The sequence below is a fragment of the Haliotis rubra genome, unplaced genomic scaffold (genome assembly GCF_003918875.1).
Source record: "Haliotis rubra isolate DU_JTF1 unplaced genomic scaffold, ASM391887v1 Scf17, whole genome shotgun sequence".
NCBI classification, from domain to species: domain Eukaryota; kingdom Metazoa; phylum Mollusca; class Gastropoda; order Lepetellida; family Haliotidae; genus Haliotis; species Haliotis rubra.
In genome coordinates, this window is record NW_025765669.1 from 1,863,514 (window position 1) to 1,888,206 (window position 24,693).

The window sequence follows — 24,693 nt, forward strand, 5'->3', positions numbered from 1 at the left end:
GAGGTGTTCCCTGATTTATTGTATAAATCTTTTCACGGGACCAGAGTCAGGTCGATACCAAACATAAGCATTATCTTTCCTGTATGGTAAAATGGTAGGAACAAAGTTCTTACGAGCAATACGTTATGATATAGTGAGAGAGAAGAAAGAATAATATGAAGAATAAAAGACTTCTACTTCCAGAACCTCATTCAGGAAATAAAAACAAACTAATATTCTGAACAATTTGGTCCACTCTTTTGAAATAGAAAATTCGCCAACGCCTTACTGAATACTTTTGTCCCTTAATCAACAGAGAAAGAAGTTGGATACATGTCAATAATTCAATCACCCAATGTTATATTTACGGATACCGTGTGTGAAGATTATGCAAAATATATCTTCAGCCTTTGAGGCTTAAAAGTCAAGTATTCACGATAGTGGAACACGTTTTGGAGACGTATATTGTTTCCTTACACACCTGTGGTATAATGCATAAGTGTGAGGTCGAATTCAAGGTCCTCCGTGATTGGCTATACTATAACGACCTGAGATCAGATTATGACGCTCTCCTTTCATGATTGTAATTTATTGATAAGTTGAGACACATCCTCAGAAATCTCCCAGTCCATTATCCAACATCTCTTCACCCTACTCCAACGACACCGACTCAACTGGAACGCCCTCTTCCAAAAACGACGGGAGAACAACGAAGGACCGGAATGTCGAACATACCTCCTGTCTAGGGCAACTGCAAATACGTTTGGAGCCTGGACGTGAGGTCATTGGATGTTGGGATGTGGGAACAACTCGAAAATAGACATGAGTATCAAAAGAAAATAGTTGGCTTATTTATTTATTTCAAAAATGTTTGTTCAATAAACAGAAGAAAGCATTGCTCTAAGTTATCTCAAATCCAAATATCACCCATCCCCTTTGAAAATCAAATGATCGCACGCTTAGAGTTTCAAAACGGACTTTGTATGCTCCAGTCCCGCTTGTGAACCTTAAATCAAATTAATTAGTTAACAAAGAACTAAACTGCCGACCTTTACTAAAGTTCCGGGTTTGAGTGAAATGTAGCCACGATATAAATACTGTTTCTGATACAGACCGGTCAATACACGACATCGCCGACAACATGTAAGCTGTAAACACATTGATTATTCCTGTTGATCGTCTCGCGTGTGTTCATGATTAAAGCGCACTAACATTTCAATAGAAAGCTCATTACTGATAGAATTCTCAGACAATCGTCTACCGATTTTTCCTTATCACGAATAAGTAGAGGTGTTTTCCCTGATTTATTGTATAAATCTTTTCACGGGACCAGAGTCAGGTCGATACCAAACATAAGCATTATCTTTCCTGTATGGTAAAATGGTAACGAGCGAGAGATCAATTCCTGTGTATTATGTTAAGGAGAACATAGGAGAAACAGTTGGTTTCCGAGGTCATTTTCATGTTCCAACACCACTGTAGTTCTCAGGCGAAAATATGCATCCTTTAGACCTTGAAAACATATCCCATTTGGAAAATAATATTTGAAAATTACACTCTTAGTAGTCTGTAAAATACTGTGTGAGGCATCTGGAATATGTTCTCTACTGCTGGTGCCTTCAAGCCAATTCAACCATGAATGATTGACAACCAACTGCTTATACATAACATATACTGATCGTATAAAGAATAGACACGAAAAAAGAAAATACTTTTAATTGATTTGGTTTGAATAGGACAAACAGGAAAAAGTTTCGCGATAGGTCGTAATTATGTGCTACAAAGAAAAAAGTAGCTCAGTTCTAATATCAAATCAAAGAGGGGAGGGGGTTAAAGCGTCTGCTGGAGACCCGTTTTTGATTCCCCACATGTGAACATAGTGTGGAGTGTCCCTAACCGTGATATTGCTTGAATATTACTAAAAACGGCCTAAAACCAAACTCACTCACTCTAATATCATAGATAAATGCTTATTATAATAAGCACTCGTAGCTTTTGCACTTCATAGTTGGAAGATAATTATGTGGTGTCATTCACTTATCGGTTTGCCTCGAGATACGAATGGAGAGCATTTGACAACTTAGCATCTTATGGCGGCGAAAAAGCTAAAAAATGAGATGGAACCTATATGAATGAATCCGGAAAAATTACTGGCGATACCGATAAACATACCATGCTGTACCGGCTATCAAATCTATGTTCAATAATTCCTGAAAACCAACGAAAAAGACGACTGTATTGCAGCTGGTCCAGTACGCCGTCGATCAAAATTTTCAGGCCTCAAAAGGAATGCGAAGACACGTAGAGACGCCTAGACGGACTAAATGCCAAATTGGAGTACACCGAGACAGATCTCGACATTTACACGCTAAGTTCCTTTCACCTTATAAGTCTATGGAGACTGTCATTCTATTAGCAGCTGTATGTGAACAAATATACAGTCACTTAAAAGCAGGTTGGAGATAGTCTAAAATATATCAAAATTTCCAAAATTGTAGAGGATATTAGTCTTTAGTACTAGCTGAATAATGATTATAAAAATTACAACGGTAGTGAAGTACGACAATCGTTGTTCTTAAGGACGATGAGGGTAATTCGGACAGGAAATGTTAATCATACATTCACTCGACGAGACATATTGTGAGCGTCAGTCCCACTCTTCATGCAGCGCTTGTCCAAGTTCATTCAACTTTAACATTGGCACACACGTCTCGCTATCATGCCCCAGACGTATTCAATTGGAGAAAGGTCTGTGTTCATTGCTAAGCATGATGTTCTATGGGTGTTGTGCTGCTGGAGAGAGACCCGAGTACGTTGAGCACGAGGATGTCCTGGAGCACAAACCTCGACCTACACGTTTTGCAAACAGGACTATTAAGGGTTCAGCTTGTTGTTTCCAATTGTCAAGTGATCTTGACAATTCCCGATATGGGATTGAAATAACTTGGAGATGGGTTCGCTTTGCCAAGCTGATGCCACCTCACACCCTAACCGATCCATCGTTGTGTTGACCATTGTAGTCTGTTGGGAATACGACGAAGGTGTTAAGACAGGTGGCAGTCGACTCGAGCATGAAGACGATTTCTCTTTGTCAGCCTTGTCATTCTTGTCAAGTAGACTGATGAAGTTTACAGCAGTTTCATTTGCCGTTTAAAGCTGATTTCGGATCTGTATATCCTGTACACTTGTCGTTGATCTAGGATTCCCTGGATAGGGTCGATTGTCAACATTTGAATTTGTTGGTACCTTCTCTATGGTTTGCTAATAACAGACTGAAAGACCGATGGTATTGGCCATTGCACGCTTATTTCTGACAGTTTCCAGCATTTCCAGTTTCCAGTTTCCATACAACGCCCCGAGCTTTGACGACGTTGGATCCCTAGTTCATAGACCAACAATGATTGGAATCAAGTAAGGTATCAACAAGGATGACAGAATAGTGATCCAAAGAGATTAATCAGCTGTCCTTGAAAGTGTCAGGAATTATATTCGCAGCCACAGGGTGTGTTTTGAATTTCAGTTAGAACATTTGAATAGATACATTCAGTCTAAGAGATACTTCCGTCTTTTGTGTAAACAGACATCCCAACAATTCAACAATGCGATTGCTTCGAAGAGCAAATGGTGATTGTAAGAAGATGTAGGTTAAAATAGAAGCACTTCCGTAAAAGCGTAATGACCGAATACATATCTGGCCAGAATTGTGGTGCATCTATTTCAAAGATTTACGAAACCGCTATGACAGCAGTCAGGCGCTTGATGAAACTTTAAATGACCATTTGACACGTCATGGTTATGAATGCACTCCGTGTAATACATATGGATTATTCATCAGAACGTATTACCGGAGGTGAGATTGAGTATTCGATTAAATCACTTAAACTAGTGTGCAAATCCTCGGATATTGATTGTGTAAAAAATCCCTGAATTTCTTTAACTCCACTGTATGTAGCTATATTATGCATTGCTATATTGGATTGCGGTGTTTTCCCCGATAGTTGGAATGCCGGTTTCATTATCCCAATTAATAGAGGGGGAATATTGATGATAAAATAATTACCTTGGAATTTCTTTCTTAAATGTAATGGGTAAAATATTCACTTCTATTCCTGATCCCAGAATAAGTACATGTATATAGCTAAGGGTACATAAAGTATTACATGAATGTCATGCAGGTTTGAGAAATGACTATTTAACAATTGATTTTGTATCAGTGTCTTTAAGTCTATTGGAGAAATACAATACCCAGATTTAATGCAGCTTTAATAGATTTGCATAAGGCATTTGACTCTGTTGCTAGTCAAAAGCTATTGTATGTACTTATTGTGAAAGTGCACACGGATAAATGTTTAAAATTTTGAAAGATATTTATGACAAGACGTTAGCTTGTGTTAGAATAGGAAGTTTGAAAACTGAAATATTCACGTCATCAACTGGAGCACGCCAAGGATATATGTTAAGCCCTGTAATATTCATATTTTTCATAAATAAGTTAACAGACGGAATGACGAAATGTGGACTGAGAGGGGTTTTTTGCCATATATGGAATAAAGGCACTATATCACACCACAATTCTCTAAAAATAAATGATGCATTTTCTCAATAATACTAACAATCAGCCTTCAGGGGAGCTACCATATAGTTTATCTTTTAAAAATACGTATTCAGATTTACAATATTAAATTAAATGGTTCGAATGAATTAATGCAACGTCGCCTACCGGTCGAACATTATTTCAAGCGAACCCCATAGAGTTATGTCCCTTGGAGCGCTCTTTACGAATATCCTACGCACAACTTGTGATTGAAACCAGTTCGGCAAACTCCGACAACACCGCGTGCGATAGTTTTCGATGTACGGAGCAATTGTTTACATTCCATATATGGCAAGTGTTCTCTGTTTGGAAGCTGTTCGCCTCTAAGTTTCAATTATCGATTTCAGGCAAGTCGTACGGGGTAATAAGTCTTTTATTGCATCAATAGGAACTAAAGTGAGTGCATATGCCCCGATATATATAATACAGGTCAAAATATTGTCGAAAATGTGTGATATTGTTCCTTTAAACGATTTCATGTAGCAAGTATTTGCAGATGATGTGACACAGCCATAGGCCTACAAGAAAGCTTGACACTCTGAAATGTTATTGCTATAAATGGGGGTTAGAAGTAAACCTTGAGAAGTCAAATATTGTTGTTTTTAGAAATGGTGAATACAGAAAAAATGAGATCTGATGGTTAAACTCTTAGTACCCCACAACAAATATCTAGTAATTGTTTTCTAGATTAATTTGGTCAAAAGCGTGTGAAACAGTAGCACAACATGCTTGTATGGCTTCATTTATATTTACCTTATTGAAGGATTGCCAAAATACTTCTCTAAATTTAGCATCGGCCAAATCTGAAAGCAACATAGCCTTCATAATGATGTATGGAAACATATATTTTGGAAATATGTGGTTACACTTGTCTTGTAAATATTGCAAAGATTCAGTGTCTTTCTCTAAACGATGTCTATGCGGTGCTAAAACAATATCTACCAAAGCTGTACGTGGGTAAGTGGTTAGAACCTACTTATGTGTTAATTATTTTAGTCGCTTTATTAACCATTGCTATAGTTTTTGAAGCCCCTGGAAGTCCTGAACTTGAAACCTGAATTTGACATCGAATATAAGTATAGGGATGTACTACCTGTTTTGATCATATTCACGTGGAGGTTTCTCAGAATCAGGATTTCGCGACGCGCGTCACGGTCATTCTTTTACATAAGGAAAAAGGCCCATGGAAAGCTTTAACATTCTTTACAGGTCGTATGTATTATGTCATATGAAAGCTAAGGGTATTCTGGTTACAACGGTGCTTCTTGTCATTTGGGTATCTTGGAAATTGTATTAATTGTTCAACTTGATCAAATATTCTTCAAAAGATGTTAACATACACTATTACAGGCAACAGGTTAGCGGCATTTAGATTCAATCTGCCACAAAAATGAAGAAAATAGTCGAATTAAAGGAGTAATCGGAATTCAAACTGTACATGGTGCAATGCATAGAAATACCAGTTGCGATATTGTAAATTGGTGTTCAATTTGAGTTGGTTTTGTTTGAGTATTCAGAATCGCTAGTAATAATTTTGTGTCAAAGAAATCATTTTTGTTTGCTTGCCTCCTGTTTAACGCTAAATTTTCCAGCAATATAAAGGCGGTCCGTAATTAATCGAGTCTGGACCAGACAATCCAGAGTATCGATCTACGCAAGTTTGATGCAATGACAAGTGAGTCCCTGATCGCCCCTTGTGACCAGTATTCTAACAAATGAAATGTAACGATTAAGTTGAAAAAAGAACACAGCAGTAAAATTTTATACAATATCGACCAATCTATTGTGCAGGTATCTCTTTTGTTTTGGAATGGCTATGGATCTTTCTATGCAACATACATGAAAACACGAAGAAAACCAAAACATGTGAGGTTTATGAAAATGTTGTAATATATACTCTTAAAGAGAATAGGGCCACCTGAACTTTCAATTTGGATAGGAAGTATATAAGCGTTAAGAAACTTTTCAAAGACATCTTATAAACGCACCACCGTTTCTCTTTATCACCCTAAACACAAGAATGTCATGGGATGCACGTGCACAACGCAGTAGCCCCTGTAGCCCCATACACGGGGTGACATTCTTGATTTTGACGGTTTTCAAGAAGGTCGATAAATCACTGTAGACAATTAATTTTGACAATCATCTTGCATCACACAGTTGTTAGTGTTTGTTTCTTGTCGGGTTTTCAAAAAAAATGAAAATCGTACATAATTATGCAAATTTTACGTAATAGTAATAGTAATAGTCCTCTTATATGGCGCTCATATCCAGGCACATTGCCTGCTCACGGCGCTACGTACATTAATATCCCCGGTCATAGGACACTATCGTACTTCCCGATACTTTTTAAACTCCCTGGGGATCATACAGCCATGCTGCCTGTTAGGCGCAATGAACTTAACACTCACATTGCCAGCACATAATACACCAATCATCTTTCAAGAGCGATTATTGTACAAACAACTATGGTCATAAGGAAGTGCAAGTGGTGATGTACTCTCAAAACATTCATTTTTATCATACCAAAATTAATTGACTCTGATATACCTCACATTTTTTCAGTCATAAATTATGAATGAAGTTTCCCTACTATTTTGAAGAATATATTTGAAAGGAACCTGTCCGTTTAATGTATTAGAAATATAATTTGAAGATAGCACACCATTCGTACCACCTGTCCTTCTGCACAAGCTATTGCACCCTTGGCCACGTGGCCTTAGGTAATATATTGAAAATATTTCTCGATATGATACCCTCGATATATGAACAATATGTTATTGGATAGTTGGCGTCACCTATCTCTTGCTATCTCTTATACTTGCAAGAGTTTTTCTCAATTCAAATCTGTATACATGTTACAGGTATCAATGGGTTAAAATATGAAACAGATCTAGATGAGGTGGTTTCTATTGGTGTTTGATCGGCATTCTAGAAGTTGGTGAAACAAAAATAAAACATACAACTTTATGGGTGACAACTTCTTGTTTATTGCATAGAGCGATGTTTAGGATGTAGATTCTTACATCATTATAAAGGTAAAAGTGATTGATGTAAGAATCTATGTGGTTTCATTGGTTGTCTCTTCAGGTGGGTACATCTGTACTGCCATAACGAAACAGATTGATGGTGCATTTGTTAAACTCCGTAATTCGTCCTTTTTAGTATTTATTTTTTTGGAGCCAAAGGACTCCCTAGTAACAGTAGCACGTGACTCAATGCTATCCATAGCTTCAAGTTGGTGACAGTGCTATTTAGAAACGGCATAAATCCATAGGACATGTAACAATGTTCAATATTGACCTGACGATTTACTTGTTGAAATATGCTGAGACGTGAAAGACTCTTTACTTCCTCACACGATGATTGGGTAGTCCCATAACAGATGCATGTGTAGGTTTAACTTAATGAGCATGTACTGAAATATATTTTAATCATGCTTCAGAAGCTGTTGTCCATATCGAACAATGCATTTCAACAGACATTGCATCATGCATCAATATGGGAGATATGGATAATTCAGTTGCATAATGTCACGCCTTATAGGCAAACAATATCTGAAGCAACGTGCAACAAGGCTTGCATTAGAACGATGTACCTTTCAAATGCCATGATAAATAAATCGTTGATGCAAACACGATAAAATCGACACACAATTCACAAATATATTTAAAAGTTTTTTTCTCGTTAATCTTTAAAAGAATTCATACGCCAATAAACGTTGTATTTCACGAGAGTAAGTTCTACGTAGAGGGAGGTACTCGAACGGCAACACATGTTTATCCTTTTAGTGAACACCATCTCTCATCACCTAAATTCATTTATGCAATTGTCACTGTCTTTGTCACATCCAGTACAAACAGTTTCTGGTTTTGATATTTTATATTTCCATATAGGCCATAAACGCATTATTGATAAAGTCATGACAAGTGTTGTGTTACTGAGGTCACACTTACTGAGGTCTCGAATTTTGCAACCTTGAAGATACAACCTTTGCAAATTTGTTCCTTAAAATTTCATATCTAGAGCATGCTCGAAGAGTATGGACACACACGTTGTGAAATTTAGACACCAAAGAAATATTGGACATAAAGGGACAGTTGCTATCTGAAAGCTGAAGTCATTTTTAATGTCGCACCCTCGTGTGGACATATTTAAATGTCATATTAAATATTTAATGTTTATATGTATAAATCCTCAGTAAAGCTTTCACGACGTTTCATCGTGGACATAACACAGAGCTTTCATAACACATGATTGTGTGATCGTTGTAATCAAACAACGGAATCTATAGATTTCTTATGAAAATAGAAATGCTTCTAAGTGTATATGAAACTTGTAAATATCAAATTGAATCAATAGCGGCACTTATAACTGTTACTAATCGTCGACTCTGAGCATACAAGGAAAGGCCCGGAGCTATGGAGATACCACAGTTGAAGTATCATTTTATGTACCCATGATTGTGGTTTCAGTCCTGCCCCACAACGATGCACATATGATGTATGTGGTCTCACCTCAAGCAAGTGAGTTCGTTCAAAATTGCCTCTGTTCACCCACCAGAAAATGGGTACCCGGTGGGATAAGTCGTGAGACTATTAACCCTCTAGCGCCTAACAGGCAGTTTGGGTTATCCGGGGTAAATAATGATCAGATTGTGCGCTTTGAGCAGGATATCTAACCTGGTGAAAGGTGCGTTATAAATATTCTCATTATTATTATGTTTTACAGATTAAAGATTGTATGCAGCAGAGAGGGTTCGGGTGATCCTGGCACAGTCAGGCTGGTAAGGTTCATTATCAGCTCAGGGCCCTTGGCCCCTCTACACGCAGCCCAGACAGCGAATGGGACTTCTCCCAGGAAACGCTGCCTAACCGAACCCACCAAGAACCTTCCGAAGAATATGTAGACTCCTCAACACTTCAGCCTTCTGCATTACCCAGAGTGTCAGAAAGACTGTACTTCCGGCGGAGAACCAGGGCACATTCCAGATCGGCGCCAAGAGATCAGGAGCAACAAACCAAGGGCGCCGAGGACAATGTGGAGCCTGACGACAGTGTACTTGGGATGCAAGCGAGACATTTCAAAGGCGAGGTTCGCATATTTAGAATGCTTTTCCTGAATCTTGCCAATCACGTTGCTGTCAAAAGGGACAGAAAATTCAATGATATCAATAAATTCATTGGCAAGGACAAGATTCAAACAGGACAAGATCAGGTTAGCTGCCTGGAATTCTGGCCTATTCCACAAAAGTTTGAAAGCATCATTTTCGATGACGCCCGGGACATGTTCAGGGTCGTACTATGGATGGACCTCGAAGTCAAATCCACAGGCATGGCGGAGACGGTAATAAAAGCAGCGAGCTATGCCATCATGTCTTTTAAGATATGCCGTTTGTGCCAAGGAAGGCGATCCACTGACAAGGTGTTAGACAGTCTCTGCGAATTCATTACAAAGTCGACATTTCATATTGATATTTTCTTTAAGAATCACATTTTGGCGATTGCCAAGTGACTGGTCTTGAGCATTAAAAACAAAGCCCTCAGTTTCACATTTAAGACCAGCCGACTTCATCCAGGCGAAGGAGTCGGTGGGATTGCTATTCTGTTCCACACCCTGCATGTACACACGATGCAATGGTTTCTCAGAAAGCTTCTCCACAAATGACCGACTCTGGACAGACTTCACCTGGTTTACTCCCATCGCCCAGCAGTACATTGCCATCAACAAAAGCAAGCTCAAATTCTGTCCAACAACCTTGGCACGCTTAAAATAGCTGTGAAAGTCCTTGCTTTCATCATGAGTCTTGATGTGCATCACCAGTGGATCATCCGATAAATAAATATGTGCAAAAGTACACAATATAATTCTATCATGAAGAGCCTCCAAATTAATCAGACACCGACCTCCCGAACTGATTGGCATATATAAACGATTAAGAGAGGAACGAGGGTGGTGGGCTCTGTTATCAGACATGATCCTTCTGGTCAGGCGGTGAAGACTCTGGATGTCTTGTTTTGTCCAATCAAATACTCCAAAGGGAAAGGAAAGGACTGGCACAGCAAAAGTATTGGTGGCTTTGACCTCGTTTCGAGCATTTAGCTCTGAGCTCCAGATTTTCTTTAGCGAGATTTATACACGGCCCGAAGTTGTTCTTGGATCTGGGCATTCTGGAGCTTGCATTCTGGAACTTCCACACACACCCCACCCCCGTAACTGTAACTTGACCGATCCATCATTAACTACCTTGCCACGTTTCAGATGAAGAGTATTACATTTGTCAAGTCCACATGTCATGCCATCATCATTAGAAAAGGACTCGACAAGGAGAACTTTTTCTTTCAAATTGGCGAGGAGCTCGATGTCATCCATGTAAAGGGGATGAGTAAGCGGTGTTGGGGATCTGTGCTGAGGAGGTCCGGGAGGGTAACCCTCCTCTTTATTGAGCAGGTAACTCAAAGGATTTAGAGACAAACAAAAAAACCAATAGTTGAGGTCAGACTATCAGATTATGCCTTTTGCATTTCCAGTTAAGGTGGAAAGGAAGGAAATTCTAGTAGAAAGGAACTGATCTACATGGCCATTATTGAAGGAAGTCAGACCATGGATACACCTGAAGCTGAAGTAAGGTTTCAGGTTCATCATTTATTTGTGCTGATTGTCATTGATTCTGATAACCCGAGCAGCATGTCTATTCACAAGTTCATTTAATCTATAAATCGGCTCTGGTGTTCCCCCATGCAATCTATAAGTCAGATTGCTGGTTATTGAGTGCAACGATTAGGGTACTGCTGGAACGAGGTCTTTGTAAATTTCGATCGTTATATCAACCGAGTGATTGCGTTCAATCAACAAAGTTGTGCTAGCATATCTACCTCTGCATGAGTACCAGACATTAATATATGCAGGAAACCGGTGGTGCTGAAAGGCTCTCTGTCACTATGCCGAATAATAACACGCAATCAGTCTCTAATTCAGTGTCTTGTTCAACAACCGTATTCAACTCTGGAGACAAACAGAATTAGTGATTTGACGATCAGTGATCTATATCTGATCATGATATATCTGAAGCTTGAAAGGACGATTTGGGCCTAATTTCCTTGCCATTCCGAATAGTAACTCTAATTCAAAGAGAAACAGATCAACAAGGGGGTACCACATCTGGTGCCAATGCTAAATTTCTTGCCCAAATATCATATTCCCGAATTGCACATTAATATTATTTAATCAAGAGTGACTGAGTATCGTTTCACGCTTCTTTTAGCAATATTCCAGCAATATATGTGGGAAATCGAACCCGGGCCTTCAGCCTGGCGAGCGGATGCTTTAACCATAAGGCTACCACAACGCTCCTTATTAATGTAGAACTCTTAGCACGTATTGTTGAACTGCACTTTCTGTTTTGACAAATTGTCTGCGACCTCTGAAGATGAAGATGACTATATATTTGATCACCACGCTTATCAACAAATGCCCGATGGATGGTTTTCCTTCAAAAAACCTTCTGCGATATTTTACGGAGTCATTCCTTCGTTGTGTTAAGTAATTTAGTTGATATACAATGTATTTAAGTCTCACCTGTTCATCAAAAAACGTCATTCTTAAAACCTGTCATAAAAAACTGTTCTCATCTCACGCTTAACTTTTAATGTACGGAAAAGTCGGAATGTATGCAGTTATATATTTCACGTCAGAAGGTCAATGACTTGTTTATTTGTTTAACGCCGCAATCAACAATACCATAATCAGTCAGTCGGACTCCGACAAGAGTCAATATTATTCCAAATAAAACGTGTTTATTTCAGATGTCTCTAGATTTAGGCAAATTACAATTACCTGTATATAATGTTTTTATATGCTATTCGTGGTAATTAATCGGTCCGCCCAATCGTATAACTGCCCTTTATCAAATGACATACTTCGGTCAAATTAAACTTTTCAATTTATGCAAAGAACCTAAGACGGATGTGTTCGATATTTCAAACTGCGATAAGGAGGCCATCGAACAAGTACCAGTAGATTCAAAATGATGACGATCAACACCGTTGAGGACGTCCCAGTTAAAAAGAGTACAGGAGCGACTGATCGATATTCGAGCTTTGTTTGTTTATTGCTTAACGCCACACTCAGCAATATTCCAGCTATATGGCAGCGGTCTGTAAATAATCGAGTCTGGAAAAACAATAGTATGATCAACATCATGAGCATCGATCTGCGCAACTGGGAACCGATGACATGTGTCAACCAAGCCAGCGAGCCGGACCACCTGGTCCCGTTAGTCGCCTCTTACGACAAGCATGGGTTGTAGTGGAGCGGCTAAGCAGATAAAATGTGCATTTAATGATAAAAGCATGAAACATTGCACATTTATAGACTGATGCATAGTGAACATTTTAGGATATGGAGGCACGCAAAATAATTTAATTTGCGCATGCGCAGTAGATAAATAATATTTTGCCTTTTCTGGCTCCCGTTATAGCTTTGGGCCAGCCATCAGTACAATAATAGGACGACTTTTTAAAAAAGATTCTGACCCAAAATACCGGTTAAACATCTTGAAAACATAGCTGAGTCAATGTTATGAACACTGGCTCTCGCACCAGTGCATGTAAGTGAGGACAGTTTGCACTTGCATTGGTTGCTTAACCCCTTTGTACAGGCAAGATACCAACTCCTGACAAGGTTTTGATGCTTGGTGTAGTGTCGTCCAGTAGGGAACATACTGTCTCGTCCAGTAGGGAACATACTGTCTCGTCCAGTAGGGAACATACTGTCTCGTCCAGTAGGGAACATACTGTCTCGTACTGTTTCGTCCAGTAGGGAACATACTGTGTCGTCCAGTAGGGAACATACTGTGTCCTCCAGTAGGGAACATACTGTCTCGTCCAGTAGGGAACATACTGTCTCGTACTGTTTCGTCCAGTAGGGAACATACTGTCTCGTCCAGTAGGGAACATACTGTCTCGTCCAGTAGGGAACATACTGTCTCGTACTGTTTCGTCCAGTAGGGAACATACTGTGTCGTCCAGTAGGGAACATACTGTCTCGTCCAGTAGGGAACATACTGTCTCGTACTGTTTCGTCCAGTAGGGAACATACTGTCTCGTCCAGTAGGGAACATACTGTCTCGTCCAGTAGGGAACATAATACTGTCTCGTACTGTTTCGTCCAGTAGGGAACATACTGTCTCGTACTGTTTCGTCCAGTAGGGAACATACTGTGTCCTCCAGTAGGGAACATACTGTCTCGTCCAGTAGGGAACATACTGTCTCGTCCAGTAGGGAACATACTGTGTCCTCCAGTAGGGAACATACTGTCTCGTACTGTTTCGTCCAGTAGGGAACATACTGTGCCGTCCAGTAGGGAACATACTGTGTCCTCCAGTAGGGAACATACTGTCTCGTCCAGTAGGGAACATACTGTCCACTTTCCTTCTATGGGAGTTCAGACTGTGGAAGAATGACTGGCCCCACACATGACCTGCCTGCTAAGCTGCCCTTTTGACATGCTGTACATGTGTTGATGGGATGGCATGAATTGAGTTTTTCTTCGCAAGTAATCTAAAACAAAAGTGATTGAACATAAAAAGAAAAATCTTCCCAAAGCATCCTTCCATGATGGTAGGGAAGGAGCAGTTGCCATACGGTGCTCTTACTTCGTGTGGGTTGGAACCTGAAGGAGGTTTTAAGCCTACATCTATGTATGCTCGAAGTATCACCGATCTCATCCAGAAGGATATAGTTGTTTTGGATACTTCTGCTGTGACATCTCTCATGAGCGGGATGAAGAGTCGTCTTAACTTCTGACGTCAGGTGCTTGTTCTACGTAGATAGATGCGTGGGACTCTGTATTATTCTAAAATTATGTATTTTGTGTCTTTTCATAAACCTGTAAATCACTATTTATGAAAATTATAGGTGTGTAATGAATGGCAATAATAAAGATCGAAGGGGAACCGCTGAAAATAGTATGTCATAGTTTATGTACTGCGCATGCGCACAAAATACAAAATTTGAGGTGGCTCCATATCTAAAAAGTATTTCAGATATGTTCTTTTATATGATGACCGATTTTGGTGCTTTTATCATCAAATGCACAATTCTTCTGAAAAATTGATCTAAGTCGCTCCACTATTGCTGAAGACCAATTCCAAACTGGATCTTCACGGGTAACCTGAGACCAGAGGTCTGCAAGCATGAAACTGGAGAAAGCTGACCACGCTCGTCTAGGGTGTTGTCCTTGCTGAACTGTTGGGCATTAAATATCTCCACAGTTGACCAAACTTGTAAAATGTCTCAGCTTGTTGCACACTGATATTCAAAATGTTAGACAATTGTTTCGATATTGATAACAATTATCCTCCATATTCCTGATAGACTCGACGCTAGGTTTGTTTGTGAACGCTTTAAGTAGTTCTTACACAATCTCTCATAATAGTAAGTTTCTCTGTAAATGACCGAAAGGATACCCTTTTTATTCGTTGGTTTCATCCTGCCGAGCAACCTACCCATCACATGATAAAGTATTTTTTAGCATTCTGTATTTTGGGATATTAAGAGTTCTGAAATGTGACCATATAATTTATCATAAAAAAACTGGAGAAATCTTAGTAGATAATTATGAAATTGCATCTCAATTCCTTCCAGACCATTGTGCCATAAATGACATCACTGGCGATGGTTAATAGTAGACACTGTTGATGACTGTTTATCAAACTTAACAATTGGAAGAATGATGCTGGATGAAAGATAAATATAATGTCCCTTGATTATCTCAAGATAGCATCTACACGAGTCGATAATGTTTTAAACCCCGGATCTCTCTGTCTATTACTCATCAAAATCTTTGCATTTCGAAATATTGTTTTACAGACAATAAACTCTATTGTTACTTTCTTTGGTGCTTCAAGGAACAATTTTTTATTGTAAATAATTAACAATGACTGAGATGGTATATTCACAAAGCAACCTATTCTCCCATGAATGAAACGTTTTCCTCAATATAAACAACAAGATTTGCATTAATGTCATGCATACGCACTGGTAAGCACATGTCTTCGTTAATTTTCACTTTATTCAAATTACCACATTAACCATTCTAGCATATATCTGATTATTTGTTTAGTTAACAAATGGCATCTTTTATGTTATTCATCATATTGATTCTTTGCTGACATTTATTGGTAAAATGCTTAGCTATAAGAGATTGCTATCAATTAGATCTTCAAGTATTGAAGTACAAACAGCGTAAACACAATTACAAAAAAGGACTGACTGAGTGAGTGAGTGACTGAGTTTAGTTTTACGTCGCTTTTGGCAATATTCCAGCAACATCACGGCGGGGGACACCAGAAATGGGCTTCACACATTGTACCCTTGTGGGGATTCATACCCGGGCCTTCAGTGTGACGAGCGGACCACTAGGCTACCCCACCGCCCCAACAAAAAAGGAAAAGCAAAAAGAAACAATAATGAAATTTGTCATAAATTCAGTTTGAAAAAAATATACTCCTCAAGTTATATTCACGTTTTAACATTTTCCCATTTGTCCCATACAGATATTGGGAACAATTTCATCATTAAAAAATATCTGTCGCCAGATGAAGAACATAGGAAGTTAAATATCATAATTTGTCTACCACTTTTTTCATATGAAAAGTACGAAAACACCACATGGTGTACAAGCTTTGAAAACCGAATACCGCGTATATATGATTGGTAACTGTAAACATACTTTACTCTGGTAAAAACAGAACTGAATGTAAATTGTGGTAAACATTTACTTACAATCTGAGTGACTGAGTGAGTTTAATTTTACGCCGCACTCAGCAAAATTCCGGCGATATGGCGGCGGTCTGGACCAGACAATCCAGTGATCAACATCATGAGCATCGATCTGCGCATGTGTCAACCAAGCCAGTGAGCCTGACCACCCGATCCCGTTCGTCGCCTCTTACGACAAGCATGGGTTAATGATGCCAATTCTAACCCGGACCTTCACGGGTCTCTTACAATCTGAGAAGAATACACAAACACATGAATATCAACAATGCCGGAAAGTATGGTCATCAGGACTATGCGACTAATCCGATTACCCAGTTTTCAAATAATAATTGTTGTGATTATATTAACCAGCAGTGACGATCACATCTCACTACAGTCCGTTTGAGTCAGAAACGGACCGATGAATTGCAAATTTGATCATTGTACAAAATTGCCACATAAATATAAATAGTACACATGTTTATCGTTTACTAACCCAACAGCTTTCTTATATTTGAAAATTTTCCGGACTCCAACAAAAAATCTGTTTAAGAAACTATCATCATTGAAAACGCAAAAGTTGTTATCTGTCGCGGCGGGTGAAACCGCAGAAACGGAACAGCCACTGTCTCGTCGTGCACGGGATACACATGCCTGATGCAAAATGAAGTTGAATGCTGACGTGAAACAGTTGATGATTAAAGTGTACGATTTTTTCCGTGCTGAAGCTGAAAGGGGCGAACCATTTTATGCCATTAATAAATTCCGTAAGCGGGCAGCAAAAGCTTTAGGAGTATCAGCAAGGGTACTGACAAATGTTCTGGAACACAAACATTGTGAGGGTGATGCGAAGCAGGTAGGGGTCGTGTCAAAATCACACAAATTAAAACATTTGGACAACTTTAAAAAGAACCTTGTAAGGCAGTCTATCACCAAACTCTATTCTGAAAACAAATACATGTCGCTGTAAATTTTAAAAAGCATTTGAAGCAAGAACACAACCTCAGAGTATCCCTGATATTGTACGAAACTCGTGACCCTCCTGTGGTTTCTAAACTCGCTTTCGCTCGGTCAGATACCATAGGAAGGACACTTGTTTCGTATAATTCGTATGTAATGAGACCTCGTGTAGTATTCTCTATAAACCTATCACAACATAGGCATGTAGTATGTTAAAATGTACCTTGTAATGTGTGTTTTACAACTACCATTATATATCATGAATCTCAATAATATATGCATGCATAATAATCACTATGATCATAAGTGCTTCTGCCAAAACCGAAGGTTTTTTTGCAGAGGGTATGCATTCAACCCTGTTTGTGTGTGTGTGTATTTATGTGTTAGCATATTTACTCAAATACTACTAGAGGGATTTCAATTAAACTTTCTGGATCTCTTGGGTATGTCTCCAGGACAAATCAATTACAGGTTGAAAAGTACACTCTTCGAAAAAAGAAACGCAAAAGCAAAATATCATTGAAAAACTTGGTCTTATTCAATTATGTACATCAACTAAAATAAACGGTACAGCATTGAAATTATGTAGAGCAATACATTGGTATCTCGTTAACATTTCGCAAGAATGATAGTCATCATAGTCATTACTGCTGTCCGCGAGGTGACGTTGACGTTACTGCCTTGTATGGCCACCTCTTACTGCTACAAATTGCACGACACCTCCTTGACACAGACTGAATCGGTTGTTGGATGTTTCGTTGTGGAATCTTTCTCCATTCCACCTGCAGCATGTTGAACAACAGTTACTGTTACTGTTACTGTACGTTGACGTACACGTTTATCTATCTGATCCCACAGGTAATCAATTGGTTTCAGATCCGGGGATCTGGAGGGCAAGGGGAGGACATTGATGTTGTTATTGTCCAGGTAGCCCCACTGTAGCACGTGCTGTGTGAGGTCTGGCGTTGTCCTGTTGGTACAGATCCCTTTGGCGGTCGACAAGACGATGCACGTGAGGACAGAGAATCTGGTCGGTACATCTCGCGGCCGTAACATTGACTTGGACGAGCACCAATTCCGATCTGCAGGTGTATGAGATGGTTCCCCACATCATCACACCATCGCCGCCAAAATCTGTCCACTTGCCTGATGCATTTGGATGCAAAACGTTCATTGCGTGGTATGTAGACACGTTGTCTTCCGTCACGTCGCTTGAGGTGCTACCGCGATTCATCACTGAATCATATGTGCCTCCAGTTTCCAAGGTTCCGTGGTTGCACCGCGTTACACCACCACCTGACTCACGGACGCTCATGTAATCGTGCAGAGAGGGGACAACTTCTGGACGTATGGCACGCATACCTACCTCTCGGAGACGGTTCCTGATTGTCTGGTCGGACATTCTCCGGGCTCCAAACCGTTCTTGTGCTGTGTCCCGGGCGGAACGATGGCAGTCACGTAGGTGGGTTACCCGGATGTAGCGATCTTGGGCTGTGTGGTGACTCACGGTCGTCCTGGTCTTGGATGGTCATTTGTCGAAATGGAATGCACAAAACGATCCCACAAACGAGTTATTGTGCTGGGATGAATGCTGAAGGTCCTCGCCACGACACTCTTGGATTCGCCAGCTTGTAATCGTCCAATGGCAATATTTCTGTGGGCACCGTTGAGACGTCCCATTTGCTCATCCAGTATTTGCAAGGGTCTTGGATGAATTTGCGAGATGCATTTGGGTATTTTATAGTCATAGGTTGCACGCGAAAAGCAATGATTGCGGCTTTTGGTTGTGTTCAATACCAGTAAAGCTCATCATGACAATCATGATCGATAAAACCATTCAAAATCGTTTATGGTTGCATTTGCTTACGCATATTCTTCACAATACCGACAGCAATATTCAACCCTCAAAACATGCTTAATTAGACATTTGCGTACAAACTTTCATTTTTTCACATTCTATTTTGCGTATATTTCTTTTTTTTCCTCTTTTTTTGATGAGTGTTTGTTAAGGTACATGCACCCAGAGGTAAATAGTCGCAATGTTACATAAATGGAGAATATGAATAATATCTCAAAAAGTTATTGATGGAATTGAATGAATCTAAGTGGTTTTGTTAGGTATGACGCAAGGGCTATCTGCGTACGGTTTGGTGAAAGTACATTAAAGTACAAGTACACAGTAGTACTTTAAAAATGTAATAGTGAAAGGAAATTGCTGTGCAAGGCGGAGGCATGTTCTCTAACGAGGTCCCTTCTAGTTTCCAAATTAAGAAAACAAAATTCATGCTTGTGTTTGTATGACAAATAATGTCGAAGCTTGCATTTCAACAGCATATTTTGTTCTTGCAGGTTAATGACGGATTGATTAATTATGCAAGTTACTTAACAATGTGAAAGTTAATATAAATATACTAAAGTGCTGTCGGAAATGCTAGAAAATGCTTTTTAGCCTGAATGTCTTTAGAAAGGTGATAAATGTATTATGTTGTCAATATATCAACTCACCTATAGTGTACCTAATTTTTATTTCAATTGATTTAACATTCCCATGCATTTAAAGGGCAGTTTACAGGAGAGAATTTGGTACCAAAACAACAACTTAAGATTTTTTCAGAGTTCAACAACAGAAATCTGAAATAGTCTTTACATTTATGCTAATAATACAGGTGGTGTAAAAATATAAATTAACGTGTTTCTTAAACAAATAAATGTTGAATGTTTGTGTTATTTTACTTAATTATCGTTTCTTTATTGAAGAAATATTAATATAAATGTTAAGTCTTGATAAATAAGCTTCCCGTCATGCATGCACATCTTTATCACAGCGTCCACTATGGCCAACTATTTGCAGACGATTGTTGCAAAGGTTTATAAGTTTTTTGTGCTTGAAAAATACAGGTAAACCTTTTATTAGTTTAGAAAGGGTTTATTACAGAACTTGTAGAGCTGTTGGTATGTCTTACCAACAAGTTTACAATATTGTAAACAAATCAGACAAGACTGGGACCGTCTCAAAAGCAAAACCGGGACGTAAAACCATCCTTGACAACTTTGACAAGGGAGTACTTAGACGGGCGGTCTACAAACTTTAGGAGAATAATAATATATATATTCTAAAGAAGCTACACCAGTGACTTCGTTAATTCTTTGGCCAATGTTCACAACTAGATTAAACTGACCGAATTACATCCATATTTTTTGCAATGAAATATACTGTTGACATGCAAAACATTTATTAAAACGTTGCACATTTCTACAATCAATCGATAAGATAACACAAGTGATAGAATTCTTTCAAATAAAACAGTAATTCGTATGTTTATTTCACAACAAACACACATACACAAATGATCCCTTACATACCAATACGTATACTATACGTACACATATTCAACATTTTGAAGAAAACATCTATTGAGATGACCCCCTCGCCCGAGCGTGTGCTCAGGTGTCAGTTTTACCTGTCGATACCGTGCATGCTGATGACATAACACAGGCAGTTAATGTTTGTATCAAATAACGTCCCACGACCCCTTATTTTTCGTCCCACTACCGCTAAGTTTTTGGTATTTTCATCAGTAAAAAACGCATTTTAGGGCATGTCTCAAAATTTATTCCCTCGGTCTACATTAGGTAGATGTTTCTTAAAGTGATATTTGTTATTCAAGTAACTGTAATACCTCTGAATTTTAAATATAAGTCAAAAATCATTTTTCTAGCATTTCCGACAGTACTTTAGTGCACACTATATATTGCACTTGCATACCCCACTTGTAATATGTAGTTATCTGTTTACTGTGATATAATTTGTCACTATTGACTGCATATTTGGCTTTATGTCATTTGTCATTTAATTACCCAGACACGAGTGTCAGTGTGTCAATTCTGACTGTACTGGTAGGTCTGATTTGACACTTGTGCATGACTTTATGATAGTCACATTAACCTTACCTGGGTACTATTATTACTACGTACATAGGTGTGTCATGGTAGTATATATTATGAAATGGGAGGATACATTAATTGAAAAAAAATGGTTTCCATTAATATAGTCCAATACTTACAATGTTGGTGTCCTTTGAAGGAAAGACAATATTTGATTAATTTATATGATTATGTCACATTTTATGTCACCAAATTGAACTTAAAAGCATATTATGTGGTTATCTCTATGCCATACATCATAAGCTGGCTTTTGATATGCTAAATGACTATGTTGTGATAGGTTTATGAAAACATGTTTTTCTCGAAATGGTGTCGCAAGCAATTTTGGGAACTCATATTCAATCACCCCACAATGACACTTATAGCAAACAGAAAAAAATGGAACCATGTTTTCCCTGAATCCATTATAATTAGTATTGGTTCCAAATGTTAACATGTAATTCCCACGGAATTACACACGCCCCTGCACTGCTCGCTGACTTAGTCGATGTATGTCATCGTATCCCCATTGGTAAATCGATGCTCATGATGTCAAACACTTTATTGTCTATTCCAGAGTCGATTATTTGCAGACCGCCGTCAAATATCTAGAATATTGCTTAGTCCGGCGTTAACCAACAAACAAACAAACTACGACAAACGGATATTGATAGCATTAAGAAAACTTCGGAGACATGAGTTGTTGAATATATTCATATAATCAATGGATGTAAATGAATGAATGAATGAATGAATGAATGTAAACTGAATACATATTTGAAAACATCATTATGACGTGATTGTGAATAGTTTCAGGCATCACAACACAAAATGCCAATAGGTGAACATTAAAGCTGAAATAAATCCTTCCACGGGTAAACCACACAAACTATTTGATCGAATGCAAGAAAAGGTGTTTCTACTTACCAATATACAGCACTGATTGTTAACATGAGAAACGATGTATATACAGCCCACTCCATCTCTTCTCTACTCTCATAAACAGCAACAACTTACAACTGTCACATAGACTAACCGCAGTCGACCACAGCACTAGTTTGGCCCATCATACGGTTCTGAATGGCAATCGACTAGTGATCAATAGTCGTCATTGAAGGTTAATCCGTCGTATCGATTTATCATGTATTTTTTAACCGCGTTTCGTCTTGCTTCAAGTTTTTGTAAATAGGACGAGGTTGATTTGAATTACTAAAAAAAATACAGTTTTGTAAGGTGGAACAAAACTCAATTATGAGAGCTTCGAGGTTTCCGCGTCTTTCGCAGATTGAGACAGTCAGGTTGTAGACAGCTGAGGTAGAGATCACGTTGAATGCTTTTCAGTCTTAAAACTGCGTGTCAGCGTACGGAAAAAGTCTTAAGTGACATATGTTTGAGACTTTTATTATCGCGCTTGAACTATTTACATGAGCAGGGTACTGACAGAAAGCGGATTATAACCTGTACTCGAACCCGCAGTAAGCGAATCCTGATGATAAGGGACAAACTTGCACCTTTGAAACCGCTTTCGAAACACAATCACACTTAAAGTAACAATACTACGTGGTTGTACGTTTGATTCAATCATTTATTCCAACTTTTATTTAATAATTAAGCATGCCTGTATTCACTGCATTATCTTGTAAAGACTAAAGCGAAAAAAAGCTTGTTCGCTTAAAGGAAGACTGTCTCCTACAGATCAAGTAGGTTGTCCAGTTGCACACCGCGTGAGTACTTAATTAGGCCTGACACCCCTCATGGGGCATAGGCCGTCCGCTACATATCTCCAGATCCCCCTGTCCTGGGCTTTCCTCTCCAGCTTTTTCCAAGTAAATCCACTTTTCTGTATATCGCCATCGAGGTCACGTCGCCAAGTGTTTTGGGGCCTGCCTCTCCCTCTTTTCCCCTGAGGATTCCATGTTAGAGCCTGTCTGGTGATGTTGGTTACGGGTTTCCTTAGGGTGTGACCAATCCAACCATCTCCTTCTGATTTCCTCCTCTGCTGGTATCTGGCGTGTTCTCTGCCAAAGGTCGGTGTTGCTGATGGTATCAGGCCAACGGATCTGGAGGATTCTTCTGAAGCAGCTGTTGATGAATGTCTGCAATCTGCTGATGGCCAGTTTTGTGGACCTCCGTATCTCTCTGCTCCGTATAGTAGGACTGACGTGACATTGGAATTCAACAGCCTGATCTTTGTACTTGTTGAGACGGTCTCGGTTCTCCAGATGTTTTTAAGCTGTATATGTGCTGCCCTTTCTTTTTCAGTTCTTGTCCTTGCATCGGCATCTGTTCCGCCTTGCTTGTCCACAATACTGCCCAGATAGGTGAAGGTGTCTATTTCCTCTAAAGCGATGTTATCTAGTGTGATGTAGAGGGTAATGTCCGAGTAACTCTCCATTCCTTAAAAATAATGGAGCCTAGGCCCCGGAGGGGCCGAGGCACATTATTTTTAAGGAAGGAGAGTTACGAGGATATTACCTTACTTAAATTACATTCAAAGTATTGGGAATATTTCTGTTATCAACATTAAATGTCAAAATGACAAAATGAAGGCTTTAATTTTAAACTAGTACACATAGCTCCATTCCTGAAAAGTAATGGAGCTAGTAGACAATGGAATGGCGTCACAAATGTAATTTAATGCGTCAGTTTTGCTTGCATGAGCCTTTAGGATCTTGGTCTTTCCCTACTGGATATTTGGAGGATTTGGCGTGGGGCCAGCACCCCCACCCTGTAACATAACAGCTACAGAAACGTCAACTACAACAACCGCGTGAGTAGGTTGATATTTAAAGAAGTAACTTTATGTGTTCAAGTAAAACACCGGTTTAGTTGTCTGTAAATTCATGTTTTATCTTGCATTTCATTCTGACAGTTAACGACTAGCCTTAAAAATTTAGACATTTTTTACGTTTCACAAAAGTTACATTATCTATTCAAACGTGAAAGCTATAGAATAATCAATCTTGGATCAATCTGCCTAAAGAGCTCATAGGGCATAAAAGTCTATACTTTGATGAACATTGGACTCGTAAAGATTCGGGTTAAAATTGAATTGATCATCTGCAAACAATGCTTGTCGCGAGAAGCAACTAACGGGATCGGATGGTCACACTCACTAATTTGGTTGATACCATCGTATCCCAAATTCGTAGATCGATGTTCATGACGTCAATCACTGAATTATCTGACTAGAGAATGCAGTCACACAGTTGAACATAGTGCGGCGTTAATCTACACATCAAACAAAAGTGACGACAACTGTACGAACTTATCACTGAAATTCATTCATGACACCGAGCGTCCGTGAAAAGTGTAGACGTAGAGAGTGACTACAGTGACAGTCACCACAAAATGTGGTGTGACGTTAAAGAGGCATGCAAGCTCTGTGTTAACGTCGTAACACTGGATGGGGCGATAGGGTAGCCTAGTGGTTAAAGCGTTCGCTCGTCACGCCTGGTCCGATTCCCCACATGG

At 39.1% G+C, this 24,693-nt stretch overlaps 1 protein-coding gene across 1 annotated transcript in view; it reads right to left on the reverse strand.

Annotated features, from left to right (window-relative positions):
* LOC124272426 (C-type lectin 1-like) overlaps nucleotides 1–22,276 on the reverse strand; it is a 47,932-nt gene extending 25,656 nt beyond the window's left edge. Inside the window, exon 1 of the mRNA XM_046707592.1 lies at nucleotides 22,147–22,276. Coding sequence (XP_046563548.1) covers nucleotides 22,147–22,202 — 56 coding nt within the window. The 5' untranslated portion in view covers nucleotides 22,203–22,276. The remainder of the gene's footprint in view (nucleotides 1–22,146) is intronic.
* Between the last annotated feature and the right edge of the window lie 2,417 nt (nucleotides 22,277–24,693).